Source organism: Nerophis lumbriciformis, linkage group LG38 (assembly GCF_033978685.3).
Source record: "Nerophis lumbriciformis linkage group LG38, RoL_Nlum_v2.1, whole genome shotgun sequence".
NCBI lineage: Eukaryota > Metazoa > Chordata > Actinopteri > Syngnathiformes > Syngnathidae > Nerophis > Nerophis lumbriciformis.
In genome coordinates, this window is record NC_084585.2 from 7,411,612 (window position 1) to 7,434,111 (window position 22,500).

A 22,500-nucleotide genomic window follows, 5' to 3' on the forward strand; every position below is an offset into this window, starting at 1 on the left:
TTGTTATTTTATTTTCACATTTATTAGCCTGTGGAAAAAGTTAATGTTGATATTTACCTCAAAATGCTGCAAATAGAAAAGAGGCATTCAATTTTGTTTTCAATTATATTTGATATGCCATTGATATTTTTTAATTAATATTATTATTATTTGAAACTGGATTTTGCATGTCACTATAAAGTTATATAAGCCTTGCTTGTTCAATATTCAATGCAAAACTTGTTTGGGTCCCTATTAAAAGGTTAATTTGTTCAACCTTGGCCCGCGGCTTTGTTCAGTTTTAAATTTTGGCCCACTCTGTATTTGAGTTTGACACCCCTGCCCTAAAGGGACATGGGGGAATTTTTTTTAATTTTTTATAATATTATTATTATTATTATTTTCAGACATGTATCTCGTGCACACAAGAAATTTTTTATTAAAAAAATTAAATTAAAATAAAAAAAATTATTAAAATGTTTTTTTCCCCCATGTGCCTTTAGGGGCTCCGTATAATCGCAAATGATGTTAACTTAAATATTGTCTAATTATGCAACAAATATATTATCAAACATTCAAACCCTTCTTTAAATAGAAATAAATACTAATAATATTGATTCCGAGGCAAGTTATCCATCGAATTGTGCAATGTAAAAGTAGCAGTAGATTTCATGGTAAAATTGTAAAATTGACTGAGGTTTTTACAGCATTTTTTTTCTGAATGAAAAAAACTGTAATAATAATATTTTACTGTAATAAATTGTGGTGCTGTTTTGGCATTTACAGTAATACACCATAAAATCTGCAGTTGTTGATTTGCGGTGAAAAACAAACAAACTGGCAGCTCAGGTGCCAAAATTTTACTGTAAAATTGCAACAAAAAAAATATTTACAGTAAAAAAAAAAAAAAGTTAATTTTACAGTAAAATTGCAACAACAACAAAAAATTACAGTAAAAAAAACAAATGTCAATTTTAAGGTAAAATTCTGGCAACTGAGCTACCTTTTTTCTTCTTTTTTTTTTTTTACCATAAAAACAGTAGTACAGTTTTTCCATTTACAGTAATATAAACTACATTTTGAGGTGAAATTATTGCAACTTACCATATTTTTTTTACATTTTAGTTTAAAAAAATGTACTAATAAAATGCATAGAAAAATGGTGTTATAATAATATTCACTGTTATCAGCGGCCCTCTGGGGCCAAACATAACTGCGTTGTGGCCCTCACATACACATTGTATGTATAATATACATGTAAGAATGTATAATATACATGTAAGGATTTATAATATAAATGTAAGGATGTATAATATATATGTAAGGATGTATAATATACATGTAAGGATGTATAATATACATGTAAGGATGTATAATATACATGTAAGGATGTATAATATACATGTAAGGATGTATAATATACATGTAAGGATGTATAATATACATGTAAGGATGTATAATATACATGTAAGGATTTATAATATAAATGTAAGGATGTATAATATATATGTAAGGATGTATAATATACATGTAAGGATGTATAATATCTAGGGAAGAGAATTTAGTCATGTCCAAGGGCTCCAGAATTGCGGCAATAACTGCAAAAAAATTTCTCAACCATGTAATAAAAAGGTTTGTTTATTAGGGGTGTCAAAAAAAATCAATTTTTAGATTAATCACAATTCTTATTTGTAATGATTCTTAATCTATTAAGAAAAAAAAAAAATATATATATATATATATATATATATATATATAATATACATATATATATATATATATATATATATATATATATATATATATATATATATATTTTTGTAATCGTTTAAAATTGTATATATATAATATATGCATATATATATATATATTTTTTTTATTGTTTAAAATTGTATATATACATATATATATATATATATATTATATATACAATTTTAAACAATAAAAAAAATATATATATATGTATATATTATATATATACAATTTATACAACTATATATATATATATATATATATATATATATATATTATATATACAATTTTAAACAATAAAAAAAAAATATATATATATATATATATGTATATATTATATATATACAATTTTAAACAATTAAAAAAAAATATATATATATATATATATATTATATACATACAATTTTAAACAATAAAAAAAAATATATATATATATATATATATATGTATATATTATATATATACAATTTTAAACAATTAAAAAATATGTATATATATATATATTTTTTTTTTTTTTTTTTCTTAATAGATTAAGAATCATTACAAATAAGAATCGTGATTAATCTAAAAATTGATTTTTTTTTTGACACCCATAATAAACAAACCTTTTTATTACATGGTTGAGAAAAATTTTTGCAGTTATTGCCGCAATTCTGGAGCCCTTGGACATGACTAAATTCTCTTCCCTAGATATATGACATCCTTACATGTATATTATACATCCTTACATGTATATTATACATCCTTACATGTGTATTATACATCCTTACATGTGGCGTAATATGTCAAATAAAACAAATAGATAAGTAACCAACTAACACATTGGTGCACTTCCTTGTGCAACCTCAAGTAGCCTGCATGAAAAGCCGTGACATTAGTGGGCCGCCAAATATATCAACATTCTAAGTTATTTATTTATTTATGTATTTTCTGCTGGAGGGCGGTGGATGCTGCCGAGAGAGAGAGAGAGAGAGAGAGTGTGTGTGTGTAGATGAATGTGGGCTATGCAGGACACAAAGCACTCCCCATGCATGAAAGGATTAGCTGCCACTAAATGAGTCCTGAATTTTTTCTCTGTGGTGCTGCTGCTGCTGCAAAGATAAGACTCAGTAGCTGCTCATGAACGCATGCTTCTCCTGTGAGCCGACGTCAGTGAAGTGCACACCTTTTACCGCTTTGATGCCAATCAATTAGATGTGTGGAGGAGAATTAGGATGATGTCAATTTGGATGAAAACTTCAACAATCCCAACAATTCAAACCACTTTGTTTGGCAATGCTGAAAATCACTCAGTGTTAATAATCTGCTCAAACGTGTGTGTGTGTGTGTGTGTGTGTGTGTGTGTGTGTGTGTGTGTGTGTGTGTGTGTGTGTGTGTGTGTGTGTGTGTGTGTGTGTGTGTGTGTGTGTGTGTGTGTGTCGGCACAACGCCAATTTAGCCAACGTTCACACACTGAAGCACACTTTTGGTGACATGTGGTGGCTTGCATAGTTACTGTAAATACTTATAGGTACCGACTTTTGAGTCGAGACCTGACAGAGGAAGGAGGACACACACATTATATATATATATATATATATATATATATATATATATATATATATATATATATACACACAGGTAAAAGCCAGTAAATTAGAATATTTTGAAAAACTTGATTTATTTCAGTAATTGCATTCAAAAGGTGTAACTTGTACATTATATTTATTCATTGCACACAGACTGATGCATTCAAATGTTTATTTCATTTAATTTTGATGATTTGAAGTGGCAACAAATGAAAATCCAAAATTCCGTGTGTCACAAAATTAGATTATTACTTAAGGCTAATACAAAAAAGGGATTTTTAGAAATGTTGGCCAACTGAAAAGTATGAAAATGAAAAATATGAGCATGTACAATACTCAATACTTGGTTGGAGCTCCTTTTGCCTCAATTACTGCGTTAATGCGGCGTGGCATGGAGTCGATGAGTTTCTGGCACTGCTCAGGTGTTATGAGAGCCCAGGTTGCTCTGATAGTGGCCTTCAACTCTTCTGCGTTTTTGGGTCTGGCATTCTGCATCTTCCTTTTCACAATACCCCACAGATTTTCTATGGGGCTAAGGTCAGGGGAGTTGGCGGGCCAATTTAGAACAGAAATACCATGGTCCGTAAACCAGGCACGGGTAGATTTTGCGCTGTGTGCAGGCGCCAAGTCCTGTTGGAACTTGAAATCTCCATCTCCATAGAGCAGGTCAGCAGCAGGAAGCATGAAGTGCTCTAAAACTTGCTGGTAGACGGCTGCGTTGACCCTGGATCTCAGGAAACAGAGTGGACCGACACCAGCAGATGACATGGCACCCCAAACCATCACTGATGGTGGAAATTTTACACTAGACTTCAGGCAACGTGGATCCTGTGCCTCTCCTGTCTTCCTCCAGACTCTGGGACCTCGATTTCCAAAGGAAATGCAAAATTTGCTTTCGTCAGAAAACATAACTTTGGACCACTGAGCAGCAGTGCAGCTCTTTTTTTCCTAAGCCCAGGTGAGACGCTTTTCGCGCTGTTTCTTGGTCAACAGTGGCTTGATCAAGTGGCTTGAAACCCATGTCTTTCAAGCGTCTCTTGGTAGTGGATCTTGAAGCACTGACTCCAGCAGCTGTCCACTCCTTCTGAATCTCCCCCACATTTTTGAATGGGTTTTTTTTCACAATCTTGACCAGGGCACGGTGATCCCTATTGCTTGTACACTTTTTCTGACCACAGTTTTTCTTTCCCTTTGCCTCTCCATTAATGTGTTTGGACACAGAGCTCTGAGAACAGCCAGCCTCTTCAGCAATAACCTTTTGTGTCTTTCCCTCCTTGTGCAATGTGTCGATGGTTGCCTTTTGGACAGCTGTCAAATCTGAAGTCTTCCCCATGTTTGTGTAGGCTTCAGAACTGGACTGAGAGACCATTTAAAGCCCTTTGCAGGTGTTTTGAGTTAATCAGCTGATTAGTTTGTGGCACCAGGTGTCTTCAAAATTTAACCCTTACACAATATTCTAATTTTGTGACACACGGAATTTTGGATTTTCATTTGTTGCCACTTCAAATCATCAAAATTAAATGAAATAAACATTTGAATGCATCAGTCTGTGTGCAATGAATAAATATAATGTACAAGTTACACCTTTTGAATGCAATTACTGAAATAAATCAAGTTTTTCAAAATATTCTAATTTACTGGCTTTTACCTGTATATATATACTAGGGGTGTAACGTTACACAAAAATGTTGGTTCGGTACGTACCTCGGTTTAGAGGTCATGGTTCGGTTCATATTCGGTACAGTAAGAAAACAACTAAATATACATTTTTGGGTTATTTATTTACCAAATTTGCAAAATCTTCCACCAAAAATATTTTTCTTAGTGGAATATTTGATGTGAAGTAATGGGAACCTTGGATAGGTCCATCCATCCATCCATTTTCTACCGCTTATTCCCTTCAGGGTCGCGGGGGGCGCTGGAGTCTATCTCAGCTACAATCGGGCGGAAGGCGGGGTACACCCTGGACAAGTCGCCACCTCAATAGGTCAATAATTCATAATAACATTGATTTTGATTCAATATTATGTTTTGAGCAATGACAGTTTGAAAAAAAAAAAAAACAGCTTTGTTTTATTAGTCAACATTGCAACTTTTTCTAAATTACATTTAACCTTTAAGCTTTTTTATTTCACTTTTGTTATGTTTTTGTTTATTTTAGTAGTATTTTTAGAATGTGCCGTGGGCCTTTAAAACATTAGCTGTGGGCCGCAAATGGCCTCCGGGGCACACTTTTGACACCCCTGCTATAGATAATAAAAAATGAAATGTGATAAATCTATGGATAAAAAGCAGAGCCTGGCGACGCATGCGCGTTTATCATAACTCTCTCTCTCTCTCTGTCTCTGCCCCTCCCTCACCAATGCTGCTGTGCGCACAATTTGTTTTGTTTTTAACCCCTTCTTAACCCTGAACGTGCATTGAAAATACACGCAACCCTAACTCAAAATGCCAGACATTTGAGGCATTTAAGAAACCCCGCCCTGACAGCTCCGCAAAAGAGGACATGTCCGGTGAAAAGAGGACGTATGGTCAGTCTATCCTAGCCCGTTAGCTGTTAGCATGCCTTGTGTTGTGCCTCGGTGTGCATTGTTTACACAACATGCGTTACGCTACTTAATATGTCCGTGTGGAAACTCGTTCGGTACACCTCCGAACTAAACCGGAACCCCGTATTGAAACGGTTCAATACAAATACATATACCGTTACACCCCTAATATATACACATATTCATAGATACACACACATATATATATATATATATATATATATATATATATATATATATATATATATATATATACGCACATATATACATATACACATACATATATATACACAAACATATATACATAAATACACAAAATTTTTATGTACCGGTACCAAAATGTATTTCAATACTTTTTAATACTTTTCTAAATAAAATGTCAGAATAATTATATCTAAGTTATCACAAAACCTTGTGTTTCAATGAGTTCCCGGCGAGAAGACAAAAGCTGTCTTTGATCTTACCAATCAAAAGGCTTGTAAAACTCCACTGCGTCGGACGGGAAGCGACATGAAGGTGTCGGTTTCTTTGATGTAGTGTAATCCACAGGAAGAGTTTGTCTTGACCCGAGATCTACAAAGCGAAGAGGAAGCAGGACCTGACGCCCCTCCAGGCACCTTTTCTTTTAACTGTTTTGTGACCAAAGACAGCGGCTGTTTACGACCCCCTTTCCTTTAGAAACAGCTGTTGCCATGTAATCAGGGAAAGTCCAAATAAAAGAGGAGGCGTACAATCTTTCGTCAGAGCGTGGTGGAAGACTGTACAAGAGTACAGCTCAGACGTTTCTCCTCAATTGAGCCAAATGTAATTCTGTCCCTGTTTAATTCCTTGCTTCTTTGTCTGTTTAATAGATGTCATCAGTGTTTGAGCCTGACATAAAGGGGACCACAAAAAATGGCATTATTGGTTTTATTTTACCAAAAACTTTAGGGTACATTAAACATATGTTTATTATTGCAATCAAAGAACAAGTTTGTCCTGAAATAAAATAGTGAACATACTAGACCCTCCATCCATCCATTTTCTACCGCTTATTCCCTTTGGGGTCGCAGGGGGCGCTGGAGCCTATCTCAGACCCCTTAAATAAAAATAAAAATAAAATAAATAAATAAAAAATAAAATAAATAAATAAAATAAAATAAAATAAAATAAATAAATAAATAAATAAATAAATAAATAAATAAATAAAATAAATAAAATAAATTAAATAAATAAATAAATAAAATAAAATAAAATAAAAATACCCTTAAATAAAATAGTGAACATACTAGACAACTTGTCTTTTAGTAGTAAGTAAACAAACAAAGACTCCTAATTAGTCTGCTGACGTATGCAGTAACATATTGTGGCATTATACACCTATTATTTTGTACACATTATGAGAAGTGGTAGAAAATTAATTATTAATCTACTTGTTCATTTACTGTTAATATCTGCTTATTTTCTGTTTCAACATGTTCTATCTACACTTCTGTTAAAATGTAATAATCACTTATTCTTCTCTTCTTTGATACTTTACATTAGTTTTGGATGATACCACACATTTAGGTATCGATCCGATACCAAGTAGTTACAGGATCATACATTGGTCATATTCAAAGTCCTCATGTGTCCAGGAAATCATAAACATAATATGATTTTTTTTTTTTAAACTCGGGGCCTCCAATGAACGCAATTTGATGCCGTGTGGGTCAGAAAAGAGGGCAAAAAGAAACGTTTGTTTCTCCTTTCTGCACCCGAGCATCTTCCTCTTCTCTTTTTTTCTCTCCTTCTGTGGATCCTTCCCCGAGGAGCCCAGCTGGAAGAGGCAGATAAACACACAGGGTGCGAGGCTTAGCAGCAGCCCTCTCGCTATAATGCCATGCTCCTCCCTGCTCAAAGGGCCCGGCCTGGAATCAGGCGGGCTAAAAGCGACTATAAATCATAGGCTCGAGACGGCTGCAGCTGTTATATGGAAGAGAGATTATTATCTAGGCTTGTTTTAGGAGTTAAATGTGTATTATTCTCCACTTCTCTTTTGTCATTCGTTTAGTCAGTGCCTGAATATACAGACTATCCATCCACCTGAGGTCTGAATCCTACAGGAAATCATAGTTTTACATTTTCATTTCAGCATGTCAGTTAGTTCGAAAAGCGGAATCTATTATTCTCGTGCAAAATGTCAAAGTACAGCGGTACCGTATTTTCCGCACCATAAGGCGCCCTGGGTTAAAAGCCGCGCCTTCAATGAACGGCATATTTCAAAACTTTGTCCACCTATAAGCCGCCCCGTGTTGTAAGCCGCATCTAACTGCGCTAAAGGAATGTCAAAAAAACAGTCAGATAGGTCAGTCAAACTTTAATAATATATTAAAAACCAGCGTTCTAACAACTCTGTTCACTCCCAAAATGTACGCAAATGTGCAATCACAAACATACGTATATCAACATGGACAGAGCTGCGTGAAAAAAGCCACCCGGCCTCTTCGCGTAAACTTAAACTTACCTTAACCACTTGCTCATCTTTTCTTCATCCATCCCTTCGAGTTAGCTTTTATGATGACGCCGGCTGGAAAGGTCTCTTTTGGCAAGGTCTTCCTTTTGAATATCACCATGGGTGGAAGTTTCTGGCCATTAGCATGGCAAGCTAGAACCACAGTGAAGGATGACTTCTCATTCCCTGTGGTGCGAATATTCACCGTACGTGCTCCCGTTGTATCCACAGTGCGGTTCACAGGAATATCAGTTGCTGTGAAATAGTAATCCGTGTGCGGATGGAGAGATTGCGTCTTTTCATGAACCGGATCCCTGACGCTTAGTAGGAGCCATTTTGTGGTCTTTACAGATGTAAACGAAATGAAACGTACGGTATATCCGCGCGCTTTTTCTTCTTCTACGCGGGCGGGTGGTTGCTTACAGTAGAAGAAGAAGCGCTTCCTGTTCTATGGGGGCGGGTGCTTACCTTGGCGGTTGCTTGCGTAGAAGAAGAAGCGCTTCCTGTTCTACCGGGAAAAAAGATGGCGGCTGTTTACCGAAGTTGCGAGATCGAAACTTTATGAAAATGAATCGTAATATTAATCCATATATAAAGCGCACCGGGTTAAAAGCCGCACTGTCAGCTTTTGAGTAAATTTGTGGTTTTTAGGTGCGGCTAATAGTGCGGAAAATACGATACTAATAAATTTTAAAAAGTACTATACGTGCCTTTGAAAAATGCCGGAGAATTTGGCAGTACATCCAACCGGCTTCAAAACCGCAGACCACATAGTGAATTTGCAAACAGCTAAAATTATACACAAAGCAAACTATAACCTGCTACCCAAGAATATACAACAATTCTTCTCAAAAAAAGAGGAGAAATATAATCTTAGGGAGAAATGTAATTTAAAACATTTGTATGCACGTACAACACTAAAGACCTTCAGTATATCAGTATGTGGAATTAAATTATGGAATGGATTAAGCAAAGCAATCAAACAATGTACTACTATGATCCACTTCAAGAAACTCTTCAAACTTAAAGTGTTTACAAAGTACAAAGAAGAAGAACTATGATAAACATTCTGAATTTATTTAACTCATCCATTCTTTCATTCTTTCACTCACAAAATAATCTTACTTATTTCAACATATGAAATGTAACTTACTTCACCAATTATTATTTATTTACTTATTTTTATTGTGATTACTTATGGTGTATATTGTGAATAAATTGAGAACAGGAAGTGAACAAAAGTTTTAGCAACTGTTATGTAAAAGAAAAGGGGTAGGATTAAATAAGCTCTGCTTCTTCCTACTCCTTTTCGAACATGTTGAAAAGAGAAACTGGAGATTGTGATGTATCATGTTGTATACTTGCATGTTCGAAATAAACTCAAACTCAAACATGTAACCACAACCTCACCCCAATGTGGTCAAAATAAGCAAGGCAAATGTAGTGTTTGATTTTGGACTGTAAACAGTTGATCAAACTTTATCAAAATGTCTGCAATCTAGTGATACTCCAGAGCAGATCTGGGCAAATTAAGGCCCGGGGGCCACATGCGGACCGTTAAGCTTTTCAATCTGGCCCGCCGGACATTCCCAAATATATTTTTTTAGATCTTTAAGATGGAAAGTGTAGCTGCCATTATGATGTGCAGTGATATTTTCAAATTACCATAAGTCTTGAACTATACAAAGTATTTCAATGCTTGGAATCTGCGCTTTTGCATTATATTTTAGTGACTAGTGTTGTCCCGATACCAATATTATTTCGATACTTTTCGATACTTTTCTAAATAAAGGGGACCAGAAAAAATAGCATTATTGGCTTTATTTTAACAAAAAATCTTAGGGTGTGGCGGACCGGTACTTTTCAGAGGCGGTATGGTATCGAATATGATTCATTAGTATCGGGGTACTATACTAATACCCGTATACCGTACAACCCTACTAGTTACTATGGTAATCTAATTAGTTACTATGGTAATCTAAGCAGGCCCGGCCCTAACCAATCTGGCGCCCTAGGCAAGATTTTAGGTGGCGCCCCCCCCCCCCCACATCGGCAGTGAAGTGTATATACTCACAAGAAACCGAATAGCTTTGTCTTTGACCTTTTTTTTTTTTTTTACTTACAACTATACCTAATATATAAAGGGGTGGAAAAGTGACTATTACCTGCAGGGCAAACATTAGCTAACCAGAAGGCAATAACAATGTAAACAAAAAACACCTGCTTAAAAGATCTAATACAAATGTCCCTGAGGAATGTAAGGTGGGAGTACTGTAATTACCTAACGTTACATTATTATTTTCCATAACAATTTAGCCCCCTCCACAATATTAACCCGACGTTAAAACAGAACTCGCTATTTATTGATTAGCAATTGCCGAATCATGTAACATTAGCTTAATGCTAAAAAGCCAGCTATCACATTCTGTAACAGACAAATAATTTCGTGTAGGCCAACGTTACCTACCTGCTACCTCTGTCTTTTCTCGTTTCTCCTCCTTTTCTTTTCTCTTTTTTCTTCTCTGGGCACCTGACAGTTTTGGCCGGTTTGACATCTTGTGTTGATTTTTTGATGTGGTGACGTCCAAAGAGAGTCATGATACGGGAAGGGAGGGGGCGCACCGTGCGTAACAAATAATATTTCTATTAAATAGGCTTTATTTTGCATTTTAATTAACGTGGGATTATTTTTTGTATTTAGAAATAATAGTACCAACTTTTTTTTTTTTTTTTTTTTTTTTTTCTACAACATTTGTGACACTGGCGTGGCGCCCCCTGATGGACGGCGCCCTTAGCATTTGCCTATACGGCCTATGCCACGGTCCGGCCCTGAATCTAAGTCACAGCAGCTCAGACGAGGCACCAAGCAGTGTGGGTGGGGAGCGTTTCCACAGAGTGTTTCCAGAGCCTGAAATGCGGGTGTCAGGGACAGACGCGGAAGGAGATTTTTTCAAGAAAGTTCTTAAGCTTAGTGATATATCAGATATATCAGATTGTAGATGTGTTTAGTTTTTTTTTACCCTTCACTTTGATATTTCGCTGTGTTTGTTGCATTTTGCTTGATTGTAAAATGTCGATTGAGAGGGGTGTGACGGTCTTATGTTGTCAATATTCAGTGTTTTATCGTTCATACAAAAAAATAAAATTCCATACCGTTTTTAAGGCGGTCTGTCATAACATTTTTAGCATTCAATCAGACATTGTTGTGAGGTTTTGTATTAGTTTTCCTAAAAATAGATATACCGGCCCCCAGACACATTTTTTTCTCTAAATTTGGCCCCCCGAGTCAAAATAATTTCCCAGGCCTGCTCTAGAGCAGGGGTGTCAAACCTACGGCCATTTTATCCCGCCTGCGTGATGAGTTTGCAAGGATTAAAATGAGCTGCATTTTTTTTTTTATATGAAAGAAACTGCTGTTCTAAAGGTGTCCACTGGATGTCACAATAGCAATTCTGTTTGGACTAGCAAGAGGTACAAAGTAAAGTGAGGCCGCAGCTCCTCGCCCTCGACCCAAATTAAATTTAAAACCTACCGTTTTATGTCTTCTGCTTCGAACACATCGTTATTTGGCACCCTTACTCCCCCATGTCTCTGTCAAAAACGAGAAAACTTAAACAGTTTGAATAGTTTTTGCCTCCGTTTCTTACGGTTTGTTGAGTTAGCACTGGATTGATACATGGACATGACAAAGGAGGTATTTGATACCTAGAAGAGTTTACATGGAGTGTTTTTTGTTCAATCCCAGAAAGACTGCGACTTAAAAGTTTAATCCTGGCTTGGTAGATACCATACTTGCCAACCTTGAGACCTCCGATTTCGGGAGGTGGGGGGTGGGGGGGGCGGGGGGCGTGGTTGGGGGCGTGGTTAAGATATATATGTATATATATATATATATATATATATATAAGAAATACTTGACTTTCAGTGAATTCTAGCTATACATATATATATATATATATATATATATATATATATATATATATATATATATATATATACATATGCATTTTATATATATATATATACATATGCATTTTATATATATATATATATATATATATATATATATATATATATATATATATATATATATATATATATATATATATATATATATATATATATAAATAAATAAAAGAAATACTTGAATTTCAGTGTTCATTTATTTACACATATACACACACATAACACTCATCTACTCATTGTTGAGTTAAGGGTTGAATTGTCCATCCTTGTTCTATTCTCTGTCACTATTTCAGAACACACACATTATACAAATATACATTATAAAATCAATAAGAAAACGGGAGCTCTAATTTGGGAGTCTGAATTAGGATCAGAAGTTCCTATATAAACATTGCGTACTCACGTCGCCTTTTTGTATTGATTACTGCAGCTGTGCACTGGACTCATTCACAAATACAAACTACAACTCACACAACACTTTAGAGTTAGGCTCCACCATCAGAATGTGTACTTAAACTTATAAAGATCACATGGATATTATTCAGTGAGTTGATTCACCAAAACTAGCCTGTTATACAGGAGGGAAAAGCACACAGGACGTTTCAATTGTTCACAGACTGGTCGCGCTCATCAGAATGACAAGACACTTCCGGTCTGCAGGTGATAGCATTCAATTGGGAAGAAACGCCCTACTGCCCCCTACTGACCAATGTGAATACTGATAAATGTGTAATGACAGCTCCAAAAACGAATTCAATCCACAAAATAAACTAAATAAATCAACACAAAAATGTGACACATTATGGGTGGGTCACATGTGCATGTACAACAGGCTGTCAACACGTCACCCAGGTCCGCATGGAGCTGGAGGGGGCGTGGTTTTCGGGAGAGGCGCTGAATTTCGGGAGTCTCCCGGAAAATCCGGGAGGGTTGGCAAGTATGGGTAGATACACTGAGAACAAGTCTAAGCTCATTGTGTTTTTGAAGCTGCACCAATTTCCTCAGAATTTTCAACTAACTTTGAAGTGTTTTTGTCAGGTTCAAACACTGATGACATCTATTAAACAGACAAAGAAGCAAGGAATTAAACAGAGACAGAATTCAATTTAGCTCAATTGAGGAGAAACGTCTGGGCCGTACTCTTTGTACAGTCTTCCACCACGCTCTGACGAAAGATTGTACGCCTCCTCTTTTATTTGGACTTTCCCTGATTACATGGCAACAGCTGTTTCTAAAGGAAAAGGGGTCGTAAACAGCCGTCGCCTTTGGTTACAAAACAGTTCAAAGAAAAGGTTCCTGGAGGGGGGTCAGGTCCTGCTTCCTCTCCGCTTTGTAGATCTCGGGTCAAGACAAAATCTTCCTGTGGATTACAATACATCAAAGAAACCGACACAGTCATGTCGCTTCCCATCCGACACAGTGGAGGTTTACAAGCCTTTTGATTGGTAAGATCAAAGACGGCTTTTGCCTGCTCGCCGGGAACTCATTGAAACACAAAGTTTTGTGCTAACTTAGATACAATTATTCTGACAGTTTTGTGCAGAGGTTTATTTGTGATTTATACTGATGTGTATTTCTGGTCTTGTCATCCTCGTCCAGACAGGAGGGTGACACGGCAGTGCGGCTGGATCAAAAGAGATGTCAGAGATGTCGGCTTTACTAAACCAAAAGTTGCTTTATTACAAGCGAGCATCATTATACAGGACTGCAGTTCCTGGAGGAGCTCAGGTCAAAAATGAAGGACTCCTAACTTGGAGGAGCCAAACCACAGTCTTATATTCCTTCTTTCTCTGTCTGGGTGTGTGTTAATTCAAGAGAGTACAACCTGACCATGTAAGATGTTCATGTGTGAGTGTCCGGGAAGACAACAGATGTATACAACAACTTGTAGGTTGATGTTAAGATAAGCATGGAATCTCTCCTCCAGGATAGAGCTATCACTTTTGCATTCCGAAGCCTGGTTTTATTGCTTCTTCTCGTGAAAGAGCTAATTCCAGTCCACTTGCGACAAGGCTCCTTAATTTATTACGGACTCAACCATTATTTACTTAAATCTGGTGGTTCGCTTTCTCCAAGTTGAATATAAACAAACATTCACCATATGTTGAACGTAATATGGGTCAACTAATTCACAGTGGCCTTGTGGTCAGAGTGCCCGCCCTGAGATCGGTAGGTCGTGAGTTCAAACCCCCCGGCCGAGTCATACCAAAGACTATAAAAATGGGAGCCATTACCTCCCTGCTTGGCACTCAGCATCAAGGGTTGGAATTGGGGGTTAAATCCCCAAAAATGATTCCCGAACGCGGCCACCGCTGCTGCTCACTGCTCCCCTCACCTCCCGGGGGGTGGAACAAGGGAATGGGTAAAATGCAGAGGGCAATTTCACCACACCTAGTGTGTGTGAGACTATCAGTGGTACTTTAACTTTAATACGTTTTCAGAATGTGCTTGTTCTATTTTTGGCCAAAGCAAAACAACCTGGCATTGTCTTTATTTTTAAGTTATCATGCCATGATTTTAGTATTCCGGCCCACTTGGTAATACATTTTCCTCCATGCGGCCCCGGAGCTGAAATGAGTTTGACACCCCTGCTCGAGAACTACAGTACGAGTAGGAATAAGACAGAAATGATTTGCTGTTTTTAATGTAGTTACTGTTTTCCACCTCTGTCCAGTAAACATGCAGAAGCCACACTAAGTTTCCCCTTGGGGAGATGGTCGGCTGGCAGCGCTTTATAGCAGCAGTCGACCTCCAGGGCCCCAACTCACCCACCCTGTCACGTTCAAACACTGAGGACATCTGTTAAACAAGACAAAAAACAAGGAATCAAACAGACAGAATTCAATTTGGACTCAATTGAGGAGAGACATGGCCACTGCACTCTCTGTACAGTCCTGCACCACGCTCTGACGAAGAAGGTTTTCGTCACCTCCTTTATTCAGATGTTCAATGTTCACGCACCAACACATGTCACAGCAGGAATGGGGAGTATGTAAAACAGTCATTGTTTTCGGTCGCTTTGAAGTCCAAGGAGAGGATTTCTCGGGCTTGGGCTCTTCCTGGATCCAGCTGGGGCAGGTGTTGGAGGACAATGGATAACCCCTCCCGTCTCCTGACCACAGCAACTTCAAGAGGGCAGCGGGTCGTAAACAGCGTTGACCTCGGTCACCAAACAGTTGGAAGAGAGTTTGTGAAATACTTCAGAGAGAGTTCGTTTAACACTTCAAAGAGAGTTCCTCTGGAAGTTGATCAGATCCTGCCATCTGTCCGTGTTGAAATCACAGTGGCGTTTCACGAGCCTTCTTCCTCTTGTTAGGCCTCGAAAGACAGCATTCATAATACAACGTTTCTTTTGTGATAACTTACAAACAATTATTCCAACACACCCCTCTGTTGCGAGTCGTCGTGATTAAATGTAACGTGTTTATGTGTGCATTGCATGGAGGTTTTTTCCCACTCCAGACTAGGCCCCCTTAGGAGCCCAGTCTAGATTGTATTTTTTTACTCATCTTCTTCCCCAGCGTTTGACCTTTTTCTTATCTTTTACGGGGCGCCTTGTGGCGACCCATCAGCGTTCCTGTTCTGTAACCCTGTACACGGTTTGTTTGTCTAATCTTGAACGGGTTTGTGCCGAAAACATAGCTTCGTTGTACTTGTGCAATGACAATAAAGTCCTATCCGATCCTATCCTAAGTAACCTTTCTGTTTGTCTATCTTTAGCTCTTTGCAATATTTGCCTTTGCGACATGCGGGGGCTACTCCGGGCAACTGCGGGTTAGCGTGGACTGCTTGGAGAAGGCCAGCAGCAACCTCAGCATCGCCATTGACTTTGCTTATCCTTTCAGGTGAGACACACTCAGCTCTTTGGACTCAGCTTGTGTTCAGTGTCACAGGTCGATGAAAAATGAGGGGCGGCAAACAGGTATAGGCCAATAAAGGTGGTGTTTATTATAGACTACGTTGAAGGGAAACTAATATGTACAATATATACACTGCAAGTATATATATAATGTAGTAACAGACACCTTCATAACAATATGTACTATGTACAATATACACTTGACAGCAATGAAAAGAAACATTGACAACTTTACTTTACATAAGCTATTTGTCAAATTGTCTTATTTGGATGGGACACTGTGTTGTGTGTGTTTGGTGTCAGGTTGCACCAGGTGTCATTTGAAGTGCCCATGTGTGAGGACATGAGAAGGGAGCGCCTCTTCCTCATCGGAGACTATTCATCCTCTGCTGAGTTCTTCGTCACGATTGCGGTCTTCGCTTTCCTATACTCCTTTGTTGCAACTGTGGTCTACATCTTCTTTCGAAACAAGTACCACGAAAACAACCGGGGGCCTCTAATAGTGAGTACCTTTATTTACTGATATACATCACATATACTGTGTGTATATATATATATATATATATATATATATATATATATATATATATATACTGTATGTATATATGTGTATATATATGTACAGTATATATACATGTATGTATTTTTATGTATGTATATATATATATATATATATATATATATATATATATAAACATATACAGTATATGTATATATACATATATATATATATATATATGTGTGTATGTATATATAAACATATACAGTATATGTATATATACATATATATATACATATATATATGTTTAAAAAAATCAAAACATTTTAAAATTGTTTTAAATTGTTTTAAAAAAAATTAAAAAAGTTAAAAAAGTTAAAAAAAATTTAAAAAATTTAAAAAAGTTAAAAAAAAGTTAAAAAAAAGTTAAAAAAGTTAAAAAAAAGTTAAAAAAGTTTAAAAAATTTAAAACATTTAAAAAAAATAAAAAAAATAAAAAACATTTTTAAAAAATAAAAAAAATTTGAAAATAATTTTTTACCTTGAAAATCATTTTTACCCTTGAAAAAAAAAATGTACCTTGAAAAATTTTTTTTACCTTGAAAATGATTTTTTACCTTGAAAAAAAATGTTTACCTTGAAAAAAAAAATTGACCTTGAAATTTTTTTTTTTACCTTGAAAATCATTTTTTACCTTGAAAATCATGTTCTAACTTAAAACCCTTTTTTTTATTTTTACATTTTTTTTAACATTTTGAAACATTTTTTTAATTTTTGTAATTTATTTTTAATTTCTTTAATTTTTTAAAAAATTTCTATTTTTTTTTAAAATTTTTTCAATTATTTATTTATATATATATATATATATATATATATATATTTTTTTTTTTTTTAATATTTTTTTACTTTTTTTTTACTTTTTTTTAAAAAAAATTTACCCTAACCCTATCCCTAAAAAAAATGTTAATTGTTAAAATTGTTTAAAAAAATCAAAACATTTTAAAATTGTTTAAAAAAAATTTTTAAAAATTTAAAAAAGGTATAAAAAAAGTTTTAAAATTTAAAAAAGTTTAAAAAGTTTAAAAAATAAAAAAAATAAAATAAAATTTTAAAAACATTTTTAAAAACTTAAAAAAATTTGAAAATCATTTTTTCAAATGAGAGGCGAATCATCTCCTAAAACAAATCAGAACAGTCCAGTTGCCATGGATTCAATGCCCTGAGAATACAACGACCAGCATTGACCTCGTCTTACCAGCAGGATAAGCCCAAAACAATCTTTCATTTGACCCCAATCCAGACACAGACCCTCTTAGATCTCTTGGAAACACATCCCTCAAGACCATAATGAACATTATAGAAAGATGTATAAAAACACGTCATTTCTAACACTGGAAAGAGGACATTTGTTCCTATGTCTGACTTACCAACGTCTGCACTTACGTCTCTTCCCTCTCACACGTCCTTAGGATTTCGTTGCAACGGTTGTGTTCTCCTTCATGTGGCTCGTCAGCTCCTCTGCTTGGGCCAAAGCTCTGTCTGATGTCAAGGTAGCTACAGATCCAGATGAGGTTCAGCTCCTCTTCGCTGCCTGCAAAGTGCAGACCAATAAATGTGGCTCTGTACAGGAACCACGCTGGTCTGGACTCAACACCTCAGTGGTAGGTAACCACTCGGGGGGAAAAATTACAAAATATGTTCAACATTTTATTTAAGGACTAAATTGTTCTTTGATTGCAATAATAAACATATGTTTAATGTACCCTAGGATTTTCTGTTAAAATAAAGCCAATAATGCCATTTTTTGTGGTCCCCTTTATTTAGAAAAGTACCAAAAAGTATCGAAATACATTTTGGTACAGGTACTAAAATATTGGTATCGAGACAACTATAATGTACACTGTAGATCAGGCCCTAACTGCGTTCTCTCATATCTCTCTCCAGGTGTTTGGGTTCCTCAATTTTGTCCTCTGGGCGGGGAACATTTGGTTTGTCTTCAAGGAGACTGGTTGGCACAAGAATGCTGCCAGGTTTGTGGGAGGGGCTTCTGAGAAGCAGGCGGGGTCCTTCACCCAGGAAAGTTTGGATAGGTCCGGGAGCTACAGCACCCAAGGAGACCAGGGTCTGCCGTCTGAGTACAGTCAGGTCGGAGGTCTTTCCTCTTACGCCAATCAAATGTAGTTTCCCGCTGCGTTCTGTATCTCGAGTGGCATTTCTGCATTTTAACGTAGGAATGATGTTGATGATGTATTAAAAAAAATATTCCGGGCACTCTGTGGAGGGAGAGTGTGATCAGCGTGCCTGCATGAACAAAGGTCACCGCCTCTGTCGATGGTGTTGAGGGCGGGGCTTTAACCCGGCGTTCGGCTCATCCTGCAGCGCCAGTTCTGCTTACCATAAGTGGCCCACTCGGCTCACTGCATTCCACGCCCGGCTCCAAGCCAGCGAGCCGGGCCTCTTACCCTTTTAAAGTTTGAGAATAGGTTGAGATCGTTTGGGCCCCACGGCCTCGAGTCATTTGCTTTACCAGATAAAACTGCATCCTCGAGTCTGCTGTCCTGGGGGACACTTCGGATGGAACCAGCTTTCTTTAACTAGGTCCTGCACCCAGCGCGGCTTTCTGCCGAACAACAACTCAAATGGGGAAAACCCTGTGTCGACAGAGGCGGTGACCTTTGCTCCTGCAGGCGCGCTGATCACACTCTCCCTCCACACACTCTTTCTTCTCAATCGCATCAATCATTTCTGTGTGCTTGGTTATGTTTAAGAAAGGAACATGTTTTTTACAATGGTGACTTTGTGCATGATGTTTATGTACCTTGTGCAAATCAACAGTGGGACCTCCAAAGTGCTTCCAGGCATGGTACGCCACTTCTAATTTGTTCTCATTTCAAAATATGTATTCTCCAAGTGATCAACTGTGACTAAAAATAGATGTTCTAAGGTCATTAAACCTTGATTAACTGCACTGGAATTGTTTAAGGCAGGGGTGGCCACACTTTTTCTGCGGGCGAGCTACTTTTTAATTGACCCAAGTGGAGGGGATTCATATATATCATTTATATTGATTTATTTATGAAAGAGACATTTTTGTTAAGTTAAATGTGTTTAATGATAATACAAGCATGTTTAACATTCTTTCTTTCATGAAGAAAAGAATATAAGTTGGTGTATGACCTGATTCTGATAACTGATTCTGAACTCTCACTATTATGTTGGATCCACTATGGACTGGACTCTCACAATATTATGTTAGATCCACTATAGACTGGACTCTCACTATTATGCTAGATCAACTATGGACTAGACTCTCACAATATTATGTTAGATCCACTATGGACTGGACTCTCACACTATTATGTTAGATCCACTATGGACAGGACTCTCTCTATTATGTTAGATCCACTATGGACTGGACTCTCACAATATTATGTTAGATCCACTATGGACTGGACTCTCACACTATTATGTTAGATCCACTATAGACTAGGCTCACACTATTATGTTAGATCCACTATGGACTGGACTCTCACACTAGTATGTTAGATCCACTATAGACTGGACTCACACTATTATGTTAGATCCACTATGGACTGGACTCTCACAATATTATGCTAGATCCACTATAATAATAATAATAATAATAACTGGGATTTATATAGCGCTTTTCTAAGTACCCAAAGTCGCTTTACATGTAGAACCCATCAATCATTCACACCTGGTGGTGGTAAGCTACTTTCATAGCCACAGCTGCCCTGGGGTAGACTGACAAAAGCGTGGCTGCAATTTGCGCCAACGGCCCCTCCGACCACCACCTCATTCAATTCACCGGTGTGAGTGGCACCGGGGGCAAAGGGTGAAGTGTCCCGCCCAAGGACACAACGGCAACGATTTTTGGATGGTAAGAGGCGGGGAGCGAACCTGCAACCCTCAGGTTTCTGGCACGGTTGCTCTACCCACTACGCCATGCCGCCCCATGGACTGGACTCTCACAATATTATGTTAGATCCACTATGGACTGGACTCTCACAATATTATGTTAGATCCACTATGGACTGGACTCTCACACTATTATGTTAGTTCCACTATAGACTGGACTCACACTATTATGTTAGATCCACTATGGACTGGACTGTCACACTATTATGTTAGATCCACTATGGACTGGACTGTCACACTATTATGTTAGATCCACTACGGACTGGACTGTCACACTACTATGTTAGATCCACTACGGACTGGACTGTCACACTACTATGTTAGATCCACTATGGACTGGACTCTCACACTATTATGTTAGATCCACTATGGACTGGACTCTCACTATTATGTTAGATCCACTATGGACTGGACTCTCACACTACTATGTTAGATCCACTATGGACTGGACTGTCACACTACTATGTTAGATCCACTATGGACTGGACTCTCACACTATTATGTTAGATCCACTATGGACTGGACTCTCACAATATTATGTTAGATCCACTATGGACTGGACTCTCACACTACTATGTTAGATCCACTATGGACTGGACTCTCGCAATATTATGTTAGATCCACTATGGACTGGAATCTCACACTATTATGTTAGATCCACTATGGACTGGACTCTCACACTATTATGTTAGATCCACTATGGACAAGACTCTCACACTATTATGTTAGATCCACTATGGACTGGACTCTCACAATATTATGTTAGCTCCACTATGGACTGGACTCACAATATTATATTAGATCCACTAAAGACTGGACTTTCACTATTATGCTAGATCCACTATGGACTAGACTCTCACAATATTATGTTAGATCCACTATGGACTGGACTCTCACAATATTATGTTAGCTCCACTATGGACTGGACTCACAATATTATATTAGATCCACTATAGACTTGACTTTCACTATTATGCTAGATCCACTATGGACTAGACTCTCCCAATATTATGTTAGATCCACTATGGACTGGACTCTCCCAATATTATGTTAGATCCACTATGGACTGGACTCTCACAATATTATGTTAGATCCACTATGGACTGGACTCTCACAATATTATGTTAGATCCACTATGGACTGGACTCTCACACTATTGTTAGATCCACTATAGACTGGACTCACACTATTATGTTAGATCCACTATGGACTGGACTCTCACACTATTATGTTAGATCCACTGTGGACTGGACTCTCACACTATTATGTTAGATCCACTATGGACTGGACTCTCTCTATTATGTTAGATCCACTATGGACAGGACTCTCACACTATTATGCTAGATTCACTAAGGACTGGACTCTCACACTATTATGTTAGATCCACTATGGACTGGACTCTCACACTATTATGTTAGATCCACTATGGACTGGACTCTCACTATTCTATGTTAGATCCACTATGGACTGGACTCTCACACTATTATGTTAGATACACTATGGACTGGACTCTCACACTATTATGTTAGATCCACTATGGACTGGACTCTCACACTATTATGTTAGATCCACTATGGACTGGACTCTCACACTATTATGTTAGATCCACTATGGACTGGACTCTCACTATTCTATGTTAGATCCACTATGGACTGGACTCTCACACTATTATGTTAGATCCACTATGGACTGGACTCTCACACTATTATGTTAGATCCACTATAGACTGGACTCACACTATTATGTTAGATCCACTATGGACTGGACTCTCACACTATTATGTTAGATCCACTATGGACTGGACTCTCACACTATTATGTTAGATCCACTATGGACTGGACTCTCACTATTCTATGTTAGATCCACTATGGACTGGACTCTCACTATTCTATGTTAGATCCACTATGGACTGGACT

At 37.1% G+C, this 22,500-nt stretch overlaps 1 protein-coding gene across 1 annotated transcript in view; it reads left to right on the plus strand.

Moving 5' to 3' along the window:
- synpra (synaptoporin a) overlaps positions 1–18,918 on the plus strand; it is a 22,936-nt gene extending 4,018 nt beyond the window's left edge. Inside the window, exons 3-6 of the mRNA XM_061932511.1 lie at positions 16,008–16,132; positions 16,450–16,648; positions 18,115–18,306; positions 18,590–18,918. Coding sequence (XP_061788495.1) covers positions 16,008–16,132; positions 16,450–16,648; positions 18,115–18,306; positions 18,590–18,826 — 753 coding nt within the window. The 3' untranslated portion in view covers positions 18,827–18,918. The remainder of the gene's footprint in view (positions 1–16,007; positions 16,133–16,449; positions 16,649–18,114; positions 18,307–18,589) is intronic.
- Positions 18,919–22,500: the final 3,582 nt, after the last annotated feature.